This window comes from Carettochelys insculpta, chromosome 2, assembly GCF_033958435.1.
Source record: "Carettochelys insculpta isolate YL-2023 chromosome 2, ASM3395843v1, whole genome shotgun sequence".
NCBI lineage: Eukaryota > Metazoa > Chordata > Testudines > Carettochelyidae > Carettochelys > Carettochelys insculpta.
In genome coordinates, this window is record NC_134138.1 from 236,008,240 (window position 1) to 236,025,817 (window position 17,578).

Below are 17,578 nucleotides of genomic sequence, written 5' to 3' on the forward strand. Positions count from 1 at the left end.
TAAATATGTCAGTACGTAACTGACACGTCTATGATTGATTTTATCATCTCAGAACACTCATTTTTCCTGTAATATCCCAAACGCTTATCAAAACAAAAAAGCAGAATGTTCTGGTCTGGCTATGGTCTGAAGAAGTGGGTCTATCCCATGAAAGCTCACAACTTAATAAATTATTTTGTTAGTCTTTAAAGTGCTACTGGACTGCTTTTTTGTTTTGATAGTATATAGACTAACACAGCTATCTCTCTGTTACTAAACACCAGAATCTCTGCTTCTTAACTAACAGAGTAGAACCAAACATAAAAATATTAAACTAGTATGGCTCAAACCAGCTGGTCACCAGATGATATGGTAATCACAGTAAGAAAACCCTGAGAATAGGCACTTGAAATCTTAAGCTCAGATTCTCAAAAGCACTCAAATGTGCCTAACTTTCCCCTTCCCATGGAATCAATTCACCAGCAGCGTTTGCCCGATTCTGAGCACTTTTGAAAAACCTGCCCCCAAGTCTTTTACATGAAAACTGAACAAGCAAGTGTCTGCAATGCATCAGCACTTATTTCTTTCCAAAGTCTTTGAAGCACAGTTTTCTTGTGAAAGTCTATGAGGAGACACTTTCCTACATTAAAGTTAATCTTAACAATAACTGAAATATCATTCATGTTACATTGCTCTAACATACAGCAAAAGTGATGGATTTTACAAAGTGTCCAAATAACAAACAATGTAGACAATCCACTTATTGACTAGGAAGGAAATTGATCGCACGTACAGTATGTCATTTGGGGGGTTATATCTTCAAGTGTATGATTCGATCAGATTTTGCACAATCATTTTACACTGCCTACTGCTAAGATAAATTTGTTTCTTCTGGAAATACCTCAGCTTTCAAAACCGATGCAGAATGACCCCATCAAACAAAGCTGAGCAGTTTTTCAAACACCCCAAAAGCAGTCCTGCGTAAAGGTCAAACAAACATATCTGCAAACACAGGAGGCTTAAGATATACAAATATCTGAATGAAGAAATTCTGAACCAGGGCCAAAGGAAATTAGCCAGGAAGTTTGGTTTCTTTGTGTGGTGGGTGGCATGAAACAAATGGCTGCATTCTTTTGAATCTGTAATGGAAAATGGTTCTATTCATAAATGGTTTTGAATCATACTTCTACTTAGAGGACAATCTGAGGGCAAACACTTCAAACATATTCACACACACACATGATCCAAATTAATTCTTGCTTTTATTTAATCATTTCATAGGGACTACTCCTAGCATATTTTAATTTCTCCTAGAATTTAAATTAGACTTAGAATAGAAAGAAAAAAGGCGAGGGTTTCTTCGTGTCTACTTTGTGTAGCATCAATTATTCTACACGTATTCTTCCATCTCATACAATGTCATGAAAGCAATTTTTCATACTTCATCAATTTTTAATCTGATATAGTCTCTGGTCTGTTCTCCCTTCTCCTTTGATTGTGGAGTCTGTCTTCTCATAAATCCTCTTTCAATAGCCATAATAAAAAAGCAAACCTCCCTTGATTCCTTCCTTGCTCTATCTGGCAGTTTTCTACTGTTAAAAAGAAGTTTGTGCTTACAGTTACTCAAAGATTTCCTTGCAGCAGCAATGTGATGCACTAGCAAGCATAAAGTGTTTTTCCTTCAACATATTTATTCAAGAACAAGGATCTGCTAAAGCCAACTTCTGAGTATTTGATATCTTACGCAGCACTAATAAAACAAATGTGACACTGAATTAAAAACCAGGGCTGCACTGTTGATTTTTGTAAACTCATGAAACCACACTCTGAATGTCTTCTCTTCTGGGACTGACAGGCTGTTAGTCTAGGATTTCATATTTATTACATTGGCAAAGTCAATCCTGTCTCTGACACAAGCTCACTTCTCTTTGGCTTTTTTTCTATCCTAAACAAGAGGCAGCCGAATGCATTGTTGATTAATCCAAAACAATTTACACAAAATTTCACTCCCATGAATCTTCTAGATAGGAAGTAGCCTAAGGATGGTAGAGCTCCAACAGCAAAAAGATTTCATTTGATGTCTTAGGTGAAAGAGTGTAATCTATTTTGTATAATTGCATAGCATTATAAAAAGATGGATATTTGTATTCTCATTTCCCATGCTGTTAGTGAAAGGGGTCATAACCCTCCAGCTTTTTACCTCATAGTTTTTAAATTTTTCATCTTGATTTTCTGGAGGGAAATTTAACCCATCTGGTTTTCCACTTCACAAGGTCATGAGCCATGAGGGAAAAAATAACTCAGAAAAAACAGATAATCTCTCAGTATCAGTTAAAGATTTTTTGATTAATCAAGATAAAGATTAAAAATTTTCCCCCGACATCATGATACTGCAACAGAAATATGGATGCTGAATACTGAAATAACTTTTCATTTACAAGTTTTCCCACTTACAGACTGTGCACTGTCAAAGTAACAATGTACGGCAAAGCCTTACAAGTAAGTCTTGATTTCACGTCAACACATAGGAGGTGAAATGGTGGCCCAACTGAAGTCAACAGAAGCTTTGCCATGGACTGCAATGGAGTCAGGCTCTCACCAGAAATATGCAATTGGGGCATTTTCTACATGAGGTGGCAAAAGCTTGGTAAAACAGAAAAAATGGGGAATGTTTTATCTACTCTCCCCAACCCAGAAGCACTCAAGTGGCCTTACAGACAGTAGGAAGCGTCTCTGGGGATTGAGTCTTTCCAGTTCAATGAAGCACATACCAAAAGTGGTGAATTTTCTAAATTTTGATGAACTTATTTACTTGCTCCCTACCGCAAGCAAAAGAGGTGGCCGAGACCCAGTCTAGTGTACGTAAGACATACTGACAGGCTGTTGCAGAATTCAACAAACATTGCTCACACTTTCTTTTTTTTAAAAAGTCTCCATAAATTTTCTCCTGTCCCTGATGTTTGGGAAGGTTTGTGTAGGATTATGTTCTATGTGTAACAGTGAGACACATACAGTCAGTTCATGCCAACTATTCTGGCAGATTTATGCCTGTCAAACTGAACAAGTAGGATGTGCGGTGACTTCATAAATGGGAAAGGATTTTATTAGGGTCAGCTAAAATTCTAGCTGATTCCCCTTGGACATGAACTGAAACAATTTTTTACTTCCCTATTATTTTTAATTTTTAAGTAACCCCTTCCAAACCGAACAAAAGTTCTTCTCAGATGAGAACTATATGTTATTTATTTGTATTACAGTCATGTCTAGGGGCTCCAGTCAGAGACCAGGACACTGTTATACCAGACACTGCACAAATACCTGTGAAAGGCCGTGCTCAGAGATCCCATAATACCCCCCAGAGATCACAATCACTGTAATAACTACAAAGCTAGAAGTTTGAAACTCCAGCTGGGTTTCCTATTGCCATGTCTCAAATATGTAGTGAATTACTTTGGAAAGTGAGAGAAGCCTGTTTCATGCTTGTTGAACTCAAAAGGGCCGAATGGAATTTCTCAGTTTTCAAACACCTCCATTGCTCACACAGCTTCACTACAAAAGGAAAGTTGAGAGGGTCAAATTCAGTAAGTAGTTTTGACCAAAACATTTTAAAAATTCAGAAAGTGACAAAGTTTCATTCATCCCAAACAATATATTTATGATTTTTCATTTTGCAAAGAAAAATAAACAAAAAACCAAACACTTAGTTCAAAACTAGTTTTTCTGATTTTCAGTTTGCATATGAACCCAAACAAACAGCTATTTTGTCAGATTTACCCTTGAGGTTTTTAGAGTTTTATAAGACTGCAAAACCAAGCTACTTTCATAATATCCTTGGGTCTCTATACATCTAACAGATATGACAAAACCAGCAACTTCAAGCAAGGAAGTAAGTCACCTCAAACAGCATGAATTTCCATTGGAGTGCTGATGTATATTTTCACTGCAAACATAAATACCTAATGAGTCCCCTGTGTTCCACGAACCTCTTTAAGAAATGGAATTTTGTTCGGCAATATCTGGAGAAGTGTGTCTTGGAATTTTTTTAAAAAAAATTTCTTGTTCAAATCCTGTGGCATCCTCATTAAAATTAGCAACAGAAAATGGTAAATAAGACTATATTGCACTGATATAGTTTCTTTAAACTACATCACAATCCACAGACTAATCAAATTTAAGTGAATTGTGATCACATGACTGTTTCTTGCCCCAGCACAGAAAACACACACACACACACACCCCCCTGTTGATCACAGTAACTTTAATTCTGGCAAAATTTACTAGTGAAATTGTGAATTGTCATGTAAGGCACTCTCAATGGCTACATCTACATTAGTATTCCTCTTTCAAAAGAGGCACGCAAATAAAGGAAATAAAACATGCAAATGAGGTAAAAATACATATCTGGCACCTCATTTGCATATTTTTCAAAAGAGCTTCTTTCGAAAGAAGAAAAGCAGTGCAGATGCAGCTCTTTCGAAAGTAAACCCGATCTTCGAAAGAAGCCTTCTTCCTTAAATTTCCTTTACTTGCATGCCTCTTTCGAATGAGGAATGCTAGCGTAAATGTAGCCAATATGTTTGGTAAACAGAATGGGAAATCCAAAGTATAAAAAACCATCACCAGAAGATGACAGGCCACATGCTCATCTGACAAACTAGTGTAGTGCCTTTGTAGTAGATGGAGTTACCTTGATTTCTGTTAGCTGAAAATTGGTCCAGATTAGCCTGCTGAACTCCTAATCACTCTGTCATCATTTGGAAGTTTATATTTGATAAGCCAGAGGGTTTTTTTTTTAAGTTACTGTGACTTGGTCTGCATTAGCAACTTGTGTTGGCATAACTAACTCACTCAAGGTATAAAAAAAATGCACATCCCCGGGCAACCCAGCTACTAACACCTGGTTTAGATAGTGTTACGTCTCCATGGCTGTGTCTACATTACCGCCTTCCTTCGAAGGAAGGATGGTAATGAGGCTGTTCGGAGTTTACTAATGAAGTGCTGCCGTGCATAGGCAGCACTTCATGAAGTAAATTTCCCCCCCGCAGCAACTCCGAAGTTTTAAACTTCGAAGTGCTCAGTAAGGGGACTTCGAAGATGCCCCGGCACTTTGAAGTACCGGCGGGTGCACCACGGCTAGACGCACGCTGGTACTTAGAAGTTTAAAACTTCAGAGTTGCTGCGGAGGGGGGGAGGGGGCCGGGATTTGCTCAATGAAGTGCTGCCTGGGCACGGCAGCACTTCATTAGTAAACTCCAAACAGCCTCACTACCATCCTTCCTTCAAAGGAAAGTGGTAATGTAGACACAGCCCATGTGAACTTCATCAGTCAACATAGCTACCCCCTCTCCAGGAGGTGTTGAGCCTACACAGACAGGAGAAACTCTGCTGTTGGCATGGATGGTATCTTTACTAAGTGCAGCATCAGCACACTTGCACTGCTGTGAGTGTAGACAAACCCCATAACTGTTTTCCACATTGGCACTCCCCTTTGGAGATAAAGGAAGGTTTTCAATAAAGCGTTGAGAAAGGACATCCTTACAAGGAAGGGGTGAACAACGTCTCATACCTAGAAGCTTTACAAACAGTTGCTCAAAAAGCAATCAATAAAGAGATACTGAAATCAGTCCATACAATCCTTGTTACTTCTAATCATCAAGAAGAACAATACTTATTTTTCTCCTTCCTCAAGCCTCATTCAGTTGGTGGTCATTTTACGAAAATTAAATCTTATTTCCAGACCCTTATATCCTCAGGACCACACACACAAACGACTGTCTACTAGACATGACCTGAATGTCATTAGGCATTTACAGCGATTCTCTTCTAAGTTTAAAATTATGAACATAATTAGAACTGAGCTATTTTCGGTGTTATCTTCCCTTTCCAGTAGGATACGGAGTATTTATTTATTTTCTACTTACTCCTTTTAATCAAGTATTATGTTGACCATAATCAATTTCTTGGCTCTGGAGAAAAAAATTACAATTATCTGCAATAAAGTAGGCGTATCTAAAGAACAGGAGAATCAATGAAACCATCTGTCTGACATTCCCACAACATTATAAAATAGACTTTTAATTAACTGCTTTCCTACCAAAGTCTGCCAGCTTTAATTCCCCTGTGTCACTGATCAGAAGGTTCTGCGGTTTCAGGTCCCTGTGCAAAATGTATCGCTGGTGGATGTACGACAGTCCTCGCAGCAACTGAAATAAAAACAACTGAAAAAGAGGGGGACAAAAATGACTTGTTAATATTTCTATGTAATGTGTCACATTACTACACAATCTGTAGAGCATTTGCATTGTATGGTAACCAGTTCTCATGACTCTGCCATCATACAATTGCTGCCCTTCCAATCTATTTAAAAAGTTTCCAAAGATAAAAATAAGGAACAAATTTTGCAGAAAATAATCTTGAAGCCACAATCCCCACTGCATCACACTTTGAGTTTATTTGATTTAAAACAACAAAACCCAATGTTTCTACAAGCGCAACTCTCAGTTGCTACCAAACTGCAATTATATTCCACTTACCCATGTGATCGGGCAGTAGGCTGAAGACAGATGTGCATCTGCCCTACTTCCAGAAAATAAAAGCAGGTGGTGGTGGGGAGATAGGAGCAGAGAATGCAACAGGGGAGCTAAAAGACATTATTAAGGGCAGGGTGGCCAACCAGTTAGAGATGAAAAGCCAAAATAGCAGTGGACAGAGTGCAAAAAGCCATGTATTCTATATTTATCTTTATTTTCATTTATATTTTATAAATCTATATATAGACATATGCAATAAATATAGATCGATAAATATGTGGCTTACCAGGGCCACCACTAGAGCTGCTGCTGCTGCTGCCGTACACTTCTCCCACCAAGTGACAGAGCATGTGTATGGAGCTGCGGATGGCATTCCCAGAATGCAGCTCTGAGGATAAGCCACCATGTGCTTCTCCGAGCAAGCTGTGGGGCGCATGTACAGAGCAGGTGGGCAGCGCTCCCAGGCTGCAGCTCTGAAGAGGAGCCATATTTAAAGGCCGAAAGAGCCACATGCAGCTCGAGAGCTGCAGGTTGGCAACCCCTGCACTAAATGGTCTTTATGGTAGACTGAACTGACACTACTTGCCAGCGTCCCTTTTAAATGTCCACTACAAGTGCTTGTGAGTGTTTAGCTTTCCTTTTGTTCAGTTGTGCAAATGTCCTCTTACGAAGAGCTAGGGGATTATTTTTCCAGATGTTCAAGCCTCTTGCAATAGGAATCTGCCAATAAAGGATGGCAAATCTTTCCCCTTTATTAATAAATGTCTATATTATTGAATACTGATCTCATAGATGTTATTTATGTATGCACTTAAAAAAGCCTCGCTCTGCTTGTACACAGACCCTTCCTGATATTATAATTATTAGAATAAATATTCTGGGTCCCACAAAGAAACAGCACATTCCCCTCTATTTTACATGTGTGAGGTGGGGTAAAGTCATAGAAGAATTGCCTATTAGTTGTCATGTACCTAGCAAATTATGATACCCTCCTGCAAGCTTTAGGGATCCATACCACCAAACTCAAAGGTTTGAAAACTGTCAACACAGGCACATTAACAGTCACTAATTGGCTAGCAACACAGCCCTTACATTTATTTAAAGACTATTCAAATGAGAAAACATAATAAATGTGGTTATGAAATCAGATTGTGAGACAGAATAAAGTCTGACATAAAAGAAACAGAAATGTCACGTTACTCAAGCTGAAACAGATTTAATTACATTCCATTTTTTTCTCCAAGTGCAGACACAATATACTGCATGTTTTGCTATTTAGTCAGGGCACAAAGAGCCATATCAATCAGCTTCTTGCCTAGGTTCAGCTTAAGGATGTGCTGAGGAAATGTAAGAGCAGTACAGTATACTGTTTAAAAAAAAAAAATAGAACAGCAGGAAAGTGATAACATACAAATGCCTTTTGTGAATTGTAGTTAGCATGAACTTCATGGTACACAAACTATTTTTAGGGCAGGAAATAAAACTGGCTTTCATTATGCCCTTAAAATTTAGACGATGTGTTATAAAATGTCTTAATATTTTTAACAGAAAAATATGAAATAGGGACAGTTTGCTCAATCATTCGATCACAAAGATGGTTTTGAAGTGTGCAAAGAAACCACAAGCATTTCACAATTATTAGAACGCTATGATACTGATAATTCATAATAATATCAAACTACTTTCAAGGCAACAAATCAAGATGACCTTATGTGCTACATCCAAGAAGGAAAAGAAAACAATACAATCACAATAAACTAAATTGCAGACTCTCTGAAGAGAGAGTTAAAACAAACAAACAAAAATTCTTAGCTTTACTCAACCCTCACAACCAGAATGTACCAGATGTATTACAGAAAGCTGACAGCAAAGCTTCGCCACAAGCCTGAATGCCACCACCCCACTCCACCACCTTCTGAACCCACCTGCACAAGATCCCCTCCCCTTTGGGAAGTAGAAGCCCTAAGATGAAGTTAGAGCCACCTAGATCGCCATTAAATCTCAACCTAAATTTCTGATCAGATATCAGCTTGGTTGGGAGGCCTGTGTGCAGCTTATGGAGGTCAACCTGCTGTCTTTACCCTCTCACACCCACAGCGTGTCCAGTTCTGAGGGTCACAGAGCCTCAATCTGATGATTTGTTGGAGGGACTCTGAGATGTAGCATCAGTATGCTGCTGAACTACTGACTCCTCCTAGCTTTGCCAGGAGCTTCAGTTCTTCCCATCCATGGGAAGCAAAAGGGACACTACTGGGCTTCAGTTCTTCTGTCAAGGAAAAAACTAACATGTTCTTTGGCCACTATGGACTTACTAACATTCCTGCTGCAATCAACGACAAAACTCTTATGACTTCAATGGATGGAAGAATAAAGCAGTGCATGAGGGAAGAGGAATTATATAGAAAGACAGTGAGTGGGACTTGCCCTGACATAGTACTAGCAAACCAAAAAGCGGTATAAAATAGAACAGGCTACAGGATTGTCAAATAACCTGTGATTGCAAGACATGCCCCTCTTGCTGTTCATATAGCATGTGATTAGCAAGACTGAGGTTATGGTCATTTTGAAATATTGTGACAGTGAATGAATAAGTTACAGGAGCAGCAAAAGAAGAACAGAAGTAGGCACAGTTGAAGTTATTTTTATTTTTTAACTCTCAGTCTTTGGAAAAATCTTATGTTACACAATAGTGATTGATGATCTTTAAAACCATCCCGTTACAAAGTTTGAAAAGTGGTATACGAGACCTTTGCTTATTTAATACAGCTGTGAAAGAAGCGCATTCTTGCCATACCAATTACACCAGCTGCATTTTAGTCAGGGTAGTTGTTTGCCAAGAGGTCACATCTATTCAGAGATTTTTAAAAAGGCGTTAGCCATGTTTAAAATGTAAGGAACAGCACAAAATTTGAACAGCTACAACAAACCAACCCAGATATCTCTGCTCTCAGTATAAGGCCTGGACCATTCTCCCCAGTGTTCACATGCAAGGCCTGATCCAGTGATCATGGAGGACAACGGGAAGAGTCTCAGAGATTTCAATGGTCTTGCATCCAGCGATCACAGCAGGCTCCCCCTGTGCAGATCACAGCTGCTTCCACAAAATTAGCCCCTCCTTTCAAAACCCACAGATGAAGATTACTGGGTGCAGGTATCTGCTCATGGAAGGGGTAGAGACTGGACCAGGTTGATGTGGAAGATGCTTGCTGTACAGGGGAGACAGGAATGCGCATCATCTACCTCCAGCCCCAGACAAGATAGTACAACATGAGGCAGGCCCTCTATTGGTGGGGGAGGGTGTCCTAAAAGCATACTTGGGTCCTGCAATGCCTCAGGAGACTGCCCCAGAGGCCAGAGCTGAAGCGAATGGATTTGCCAGGTTTATAAGCTAGCCCTGAAATCCCTTCTATGGGAGCACGAGACCTTTCCCTGGATGAGATGACATGGAAGGAATTCTGAAATATCTCCCACCTCCTAACCCCTGCCTCTGCTTCATCGCATGAGGGGATGATCAGGCCTTGAATGTGTAAAGAGAGCTTCATAGGAGCTTTCATTTCTTAGGGCACACACAGTGGTTCAAATCCTAGCTCTGCTTTATCCATAGCATGGGAATTCACATGGAGCTGAGCAGCTAAGACAGAGCCTGCACTAGAAGGAACAAAGGTTAGCACTGGGGTGGCCAAACCACAGATTCCCCCCCCCCCCCTTTTTTTTTTTTTTTTTTTTTTTTTTTTTTAAAAACAGCTGGAGTGTGGCTCACAGAGCCCTCCACAAGCACCTGCATTCTCCATCTATCAAACTGTTATGGGGAGCTCTGGGCTTCTACCCTCAGCAGCGTGGTAGGCAACTGGCTTCTGCCCATCTGGAGGAGAGGTTTCTGGGCTTCAGCACCACAGGAGGTACGTGTAGGAGCTCAGGGCTTCAGTAAGAGCAGAGACTTAGCCCTGAGCAGCAACATGCACACCTGTGGGACAGAAGCCCCAAGGTCTACCATCCCACCAAACAGCTGAAGCCCTGAGGAATGGCTTGGTGCATCAGTAAATGTGGTCACCTCTGGATTAGAACATGCACAGATTAATGTGCAGACCCTCATCAGAATGTCTTGTCTTGTTATTACAGCATTAGTGGAACTGATTTCACACACACACACACACAGTCAGTCTACCAGAAAGTATAGCCGTGTTGTATTACTTACTCATCAGAACTCTCCTTTCTGTATTCAACATGAATCGATACCACATTCTGTCCTAATAGGCCATCAACACCTAAAAATACCAGTAATGAAACCCAACATATCACGATGTTTGAAAGCAGACTATTTCTCCCACTATCGAAAGGATACCATAACCACAGATAAAGTTCTGGTTAATTACTGGGGTGAATGGGAGGATTCAACAACTGCAGTAATCATACAGGTAGTAAAAGAAACATGAGAATGTTGGGTTTTATTATAAAAAAATAACCATTAACAATGTTAAAAATTCTATTTGATCACGTGACCTGCCATTAATTGCAGCAGTAATCACAAATGTCTCTGTGCGTCCTCTGCTGGCATGTCCTAAGCTGATCAAATGACATTTCTTTTACCACTGCAGACTTGTTATTCTTTTTCTCTTCACCACAATGGCTACCATGAGATAAAATGTAGCATTTCATTGCTAACAGTATCCTGGAGATGTATTGTGCTTTGGTAGGTCAAAGCTTTGTAGACTCTCTCATCTCAACAGTGAGGGGAAGAAACTTCAAGAACAAAGTGTGACGTGACAAGGACTTGTATCCCAAGGAACAAAGGATCCTATCTAACTAGAAACATTAGCCAGCTGAGTTAGCATGATCACCAGGATCATAATAAATTTTATTTCAATAAAGCTGGTCCTGTCTTAATTTCCCAGAACTTACGAGGGTTTAAAAACATACTTATCAAAACCACATTCTTAGAGGCTTAGAGCCTGCTCTTGTATTCCTCACACACAGAAAAAGTACCACTGAAGTCAATTTCACACAGAAATATTCAACAATGTACCCACTGGAATGAAAATCTCTGATTCTAAAAATACACAAAAGTTTACACTGTAGCAGGAGTGTAGTGAAAACAGCTCAGAAAATACCAACTAGTCAAGTTCTACATAGTTGATTATTTCTATCATTAGTATGTAGGAGGGAGATGCACCAAAGTCATTTGTAACGAGAGACACTGTGCTCAATAAACTGAGCTTGACGATATACCTTTCTGATCAGTTAATATAATGTGGTTTAGCAGCTGATGTCCAATAAGTGAAAAATTCTTTTCATTTCCTTTTCCAGAACCACTGAGATTAAAAACTCTCCTTCTACCTTTCATCTCACTGATTCACAGGCATGCTGACATAGTTCAAGAGTGAAGCATATTGTGATACAGAAGTTCTAAGAATGCTGTGTCTGAGAATGTATTGTTTTCTTTATCAATTTTTTTTTAATTTTAGCTGAAGCATAAATATATCAAAATACATACATTCAGTGAAGCTTTTATTTCTCTAATCTCACAACACATTATAGATAAATAATGAAATTTGCATGTTTCTTAATACATTAATAAAGGTTTTGCGTTTAATGTTCACATAGGTGCATAGTATTAAATCACTACTGTGTGAGTGGCAAAGCTAATAGAAACTAGAGTGAAATCCTGATGACACAGTTAATGTCTGATCATAAGGAAGTCTCATTTAAAAATCAATTCTCCATGCCATTTGTAAAAGACTACCTTAATTTGGCATGACATTATTCTGCCTGTTATACACCTGCTTGTTCTCTGAACGGGAAATGAAAACCACAACTTCAACTGTATTAAATGACACCCTCCTCCTCAGGATAGCTATTAATTTTTTTAATATTTACACCAACAGCAACCACTTAATTTAAAAGAATGTGGCAGATATTTCAGAAGTAATGCACTAGTGTTAAATTGCTCCAAAACCTGATTTGGGAAAATGCTATGTAATATAAGAAAAGCAAACATAACATGTACATATTTATATGTTTTAAAAAAACACACCACTTTCAGCCAAATAATGGTGACTCAATAGGATAAAATTGACATTTATCTAGATGCATGAGGCAAACCCATCATCGTCAGACACAGCATCATATGCTAGTCACCTACAAGGGTGTTCATCGAAATGAAGCAATATCATGGGAGGTTTCTACAGAAGTGTCAAAATTCTGGACACTTTCTTTTTGCTGCTGCTTGAAACTCCTCAGTTCTTGGTGGAGTCAGAGTAAAGATGCTTTCATTTTTCTCTCATCTGCTGAGCATTTTTTCCAGAATAAACAAACAACAACACAACATGATTAAAACATATTATATAGGACACTCCCTAGCTGTTCTAGTCATGAATACTTATTTTAATTCAGTATTATTAACTAATAGCTATTTCAGTTTAATAAGAGCCACAATGTAAAGTTGTATTACTAGAATATTTTCAGATAAGATAATAAGCCATGATTGGTTAAACACAGGAGAGGTGAAATAACTACTCCTGTTTTCTAAATGATTTGTTCTCCAGATTATTCTAAAGGAGAAATCAGTTCAGATATGCCTTTTGCAAACATAAATATTTATAAGACAAATACCCTAAGGCTTTGACTTGGGTTGTTAATTTCCAGATTGGTCGTTAGCTCCTGAATTATCCATTTATCAAGAACAGATATTACTTTAAAAACTATAACCATTAGTTAAGGGATAATGCTCTTGACGCAGGAGTGTGTGAGGTAATAAATGAATTCTGCAAGTGATGATTAAGCGACAGCACGAAGATGAGATTTTTTAAAATTAGAGCACACACCATTTATTTTATGTATACTTCAACATTCTCGACATTATTTGTACTTGCTTTTGAGTAGGCCAGTAGTATGAACCTACTTTTAATATATTCTCAATCCTATTATTGGGGATTTGTACTCATACAGATTCCACTGCACAGTTCTCTCCATTCAAATGTTTATCTCGTTACATTCTGTGCAATCCTTCAATTATTTCTCTTACCTATTATCTCTATGATCCAAATTGTTCTCCCTAACCGTTTGACAGAAATATTACAGTATCCCACAAAATCTTATCATTCCTCTATGTTTCACTAATACTTATTACTTACAAGCGTCCCCTCACATGCCAGTTCACCCTTTATGAAAATAAATAAATAAATAAAGCAAATTGAAGTGTTCTTGCAACTACTTGAATCCTACAATCTTTTACAGAGTTTATGCTGCTGGCCTGGGAAACAGGAGACCTTGATTCAGTTTTCCACTTTGCCACAGGCTCAGTTACTCCTCTTCTTGTGACTCAGTCACCCTGGGATGTTGTGAAAATAAAATACGTTTGTGGTGCCCTTATATTATGGTGATGAGAGACAGACAGGAATGTAAACAATGGCTAGTTTCAGATACTGGTGCTGAGCAGACTGGGTAGAGATATGAGATGCAATCTTAGCGGATTGCTGGGGGAAAACAGATTCTCCTGCACCCAATGCTCTGCACTAGAACACTAGTGAGGTGCAATTGTCCAAAATGCTGCAAGAAAAAAAGATGCACAATAGAAGTAGGAAGTCAAAGCAGTAGTATTAGGTGGTGGAGGGAGGGAGGGAACTGCTTCTTCCATCCCCTTTCAATCACAGTAGATCCTAGCAGCCTCCCTGTTTTGTCATGCTAGATAGAAAAAAAACTTTAAATCTTACCCTATAACCTTTGCCCGCAATAAGGTGCCTTATAACACAAGAGCCAAAAATTGCCTGTCATGTTAAAAACAAATCTCAGGAGTTTTCCAGTAGCTTCAGCCTACTCCAACAGCGTATCAGCTCAGACACTCTAAGGAGAATTAGCCTCCATATTGTTTTCTACTTTAGACAGGGATGTAAAAGGACTCCAGGCATGATTATTATGGCCTCAAATTCCATCTGCTCTACCATCTCCAGGATTTATGTGAAATCAGCTCAACCACAAAATAATCAATATATTAAGATTGGAAGCTCATTATCACTACAGACCAAATGAAGGTATATTTGGAAATGTGATGCTCGGGAGTAAAACCAAGTATATTTAGTTACTCAATGGAGAGTAGAAAAATCTGAGGGAACATTTTAAAAAGTGAAGTGCATTTCCATTAGAGTTGGGTGAAACAGAAAAAAATTCTTCCAAATGAACTAGGTTATAGGATTTTCATCTCTCTCATTGCTGGTAGACTTTTTCACCTCTTGCTCCAAGGCTCCACCCCCGTCACCATTTCCCTCAAAGCCCCGACCCATTGTATGCTCCTCTTCCCTCCTCTCCCCCATCGCTTGGTGGATTGTCTCAAGGAGGCATGAGTCAGCCCTGGCTGAGCAGTGGCTGGCATGGGGCGCTAATGTCTTGGTGCTTCCCTTTACCCTATAGTAACTGGGCTTTTGGTTCAGATGCCATCAGTATTGCCAGGTCCCCATTTTTTAATGGACTTACTGCTTGAAAACCAGGCACCTGGCAACCCTAACTGGCTCCAGGCCATAGAAGCCAAAAACTCAGATTGCCCAGGACAACCCAGACAGGTGGCAAGTTTGCAAAATCAGAACAATTGCACAGGTGGCTTAGTGCTTAGGAAACTTGGGGTCAAAAATGTCCAAAGAACTATGAGGTATGACCAGGAGACATCCTGAGTGAAAAGGAAAGGAGACCAGATAAGCAGGGAGGCAGGTGCAGATGGGGCGTGCTGGAAGCATCGCCTGGCTAGCCGGGGAGGGTCCTCGCACTGCAATCCTGGTACATGGAACTGTGTACAAGGCACTGTGTGCTACCTAGACCCAGCCCCCGAGCGTGAGTGCCAGCCTGTTGCCAGCCTCACAGGGAGCCAGCCGAGACTGCTGTAATCTAGACATAGCTCAAGAGCAGCACTACCAGCAGCATGACTTAAAGGGAAGCTGTTGCTTTCTCCCCCTGCTCAGCCAGAGCGCTGAACAAAACTGGACAAGCAGCTGAGCAGCCTTGAAATCTCTCTGCAAGTAGGAAGCTCAACTAGGAGCTATTTGAATGGGCTAATTCTGATACTGGCTTAGCTACTGGATAGGGTATCCTGGCAGTAGAATTGAAGTAGGGGAATTAGCGCAGACATGCAAAGCACAGAAAAGCCATGCACACTCCTCCCAGGAATGAGCTCACCTGTGCACTGGGGTATGAAGAGGGACATATGGGACTTTGTGAATTCTTGTGCTCTCCCCTCACACAAGTTATCAATGTTTCATTCTTAGACCTCCGATTGCACAATGCAACCCCTCTGCAGCCTTGGGATTTTATACATGCACAGAGACATACACATACATAAAAGTTTGTGTGCAGATGTCGGAACTTTCCTGTTTCTCTCTTTCCCCTGCACAGCTCCCTATTGCCCAGCTCAATTACTCAGGCAGGACACTGGGCTGAGGTTTTCTTCAGTTTCTTACAAGAAACCAAGATAAGGAATTTAAGAAACGTGAGGGAAGATGACAGAAGGGAGTTTGGGCTGTAAACCAAGAAAGAGAGTAGGTCTAAGAATGCTTGCGGCTGTTTTTCAGATGCTAGATAAGTGTGTGTGAGGTACAGACATCTAGGCAGTGCCTCATCCCTGTGTCACAGGCATGGCCATTTATTCTGTTACTTCCTTTAATAAACAAGAGGACGACTGATTCTAAAATTCCAAACATTGAGGCAGTGACTGCCTTTACAGCTGAAGCCTGGAACTTTTTGCCCATTATGAAAATGGCTTTAAAGAACACTGTAGGGCACACACACAAACATTCCCCCTTATTTCTTTTATTTAACCCATTTACCAGTGTGGACATGAGGATACATATATGAAAGATAAGTTTCAGAAGAAATGGAGAGACTATTCTTTAGAATCAAATAAACCATTCATTGCCAGGAGATCTATGAAGGTGATTATTCCCCTATATTCAGCACTGGTGAGACCACATCTGGAGTATTATGCCCAATACTGGACCCGCCCCCATTAACAAAGGATGTGACTGCACTGGAGAGAGTCCAGCAGAGGACAACAAAAATAAGGGGGCTGGAGCACATGACTTATGAGCTGAGGCTGAGGGACTGGAGCTTACTTAGCCCACAGAAGAGCAGAGTGAGGGGGGATTTGATAGTCTTCAGCTATCAAATCCCCCTTCGTGGATGGCGAGAATCTGTCATCAGAGATGACAGAACAAGGCGTAATGGTCTCTAATTGCCATGGTGGTGGTCTGGGCTAGACATAAGGAAAAACTATTTCACTGAGAGACTGGTGAAACTCTGGAATGCGTTACTTAGTGAAGTGGTAGAACTTCCTTCGCTAGAGATCTTTAAATCCCAATTTGACAAAGCCCTGGCTGGAATGATTTAGTTGGGATTGGTCCTGCTTCTAGCAGGGGGTTGGACTCAATGACCTCCTGATGTCTCTTCCAAACTTACGATTTTATGATTCAAATGTGACATTAATGGCTTGATCCAACGCTCACTGTCAAGGGGAGTCACTCTATGACTTCAAAGGGCTTTGGGAATCTTTTTGGCTTACTCCTGATCACTGTCCAACAAAAAAGTAAAGAATCTATACCACTTCACAAAATAAGCAGGAGTATTTAATTCACTGTTAAAGACAGACTTTCAGGTCTGTGAAGAACACACCCAGAGAGAATCTTCAGGAAATGAAATTACTGCAGCCCCACTACTTCTAAGAGGTGCATTAAATGATAATTATAGTTCTGGGAGGAAATACTACGGCTTATATTCTAGCTAAACAATGCTTCTCTAAGAGACTGTAGAATGTGGGGGAGAGAAATGCGAAGTTTCACTCAACGTTTACTACCGATTTGTTGCATGATATCTATGAATCATCAAAACTGCCTGAAATTTCAAGGGTCCAAAATATTCTTGCAGAATAGTTTGTGAAACCCATGTCTACCACAAAATGTGGAAATTTCAAAATACCACAAACTTGAAATTTGGCAAAAGAGCTATAGTAAACACCATTTGTCAATTTTAGGAGAAAACAGCATGGAAAGAGTACAATACCAATACAGATGTGGATGTGTACAATGGCAGATCAT

General features: G+C 39.8%; 1 protein-coding gene across 2 annotated transcripts in view; it reads right to left on the reverse strand.

Annotated features, from left to right (window-relative positions):
- CDK14 (cyclin dependent kinase 14) overlaps window positions 1–17,578 on the reverse strand; it is a 555,604-nt gene that overhangs the window by 245,418 nt on the left and 292,608 nt on the right. For both annotated transcript variants that reach the window (XM_074984765.1, XM_074984766.1), the window contains one exon: window positions 6,074–6,197. In XM_074984765.1, the coding sequence (XP_074840866.1) occupies window positions 6,074–6,197 (124 nt within the window). The remainder of the gene's footprint in view (window positions 1–6,073; window positions 6,198–17,578) is intronic.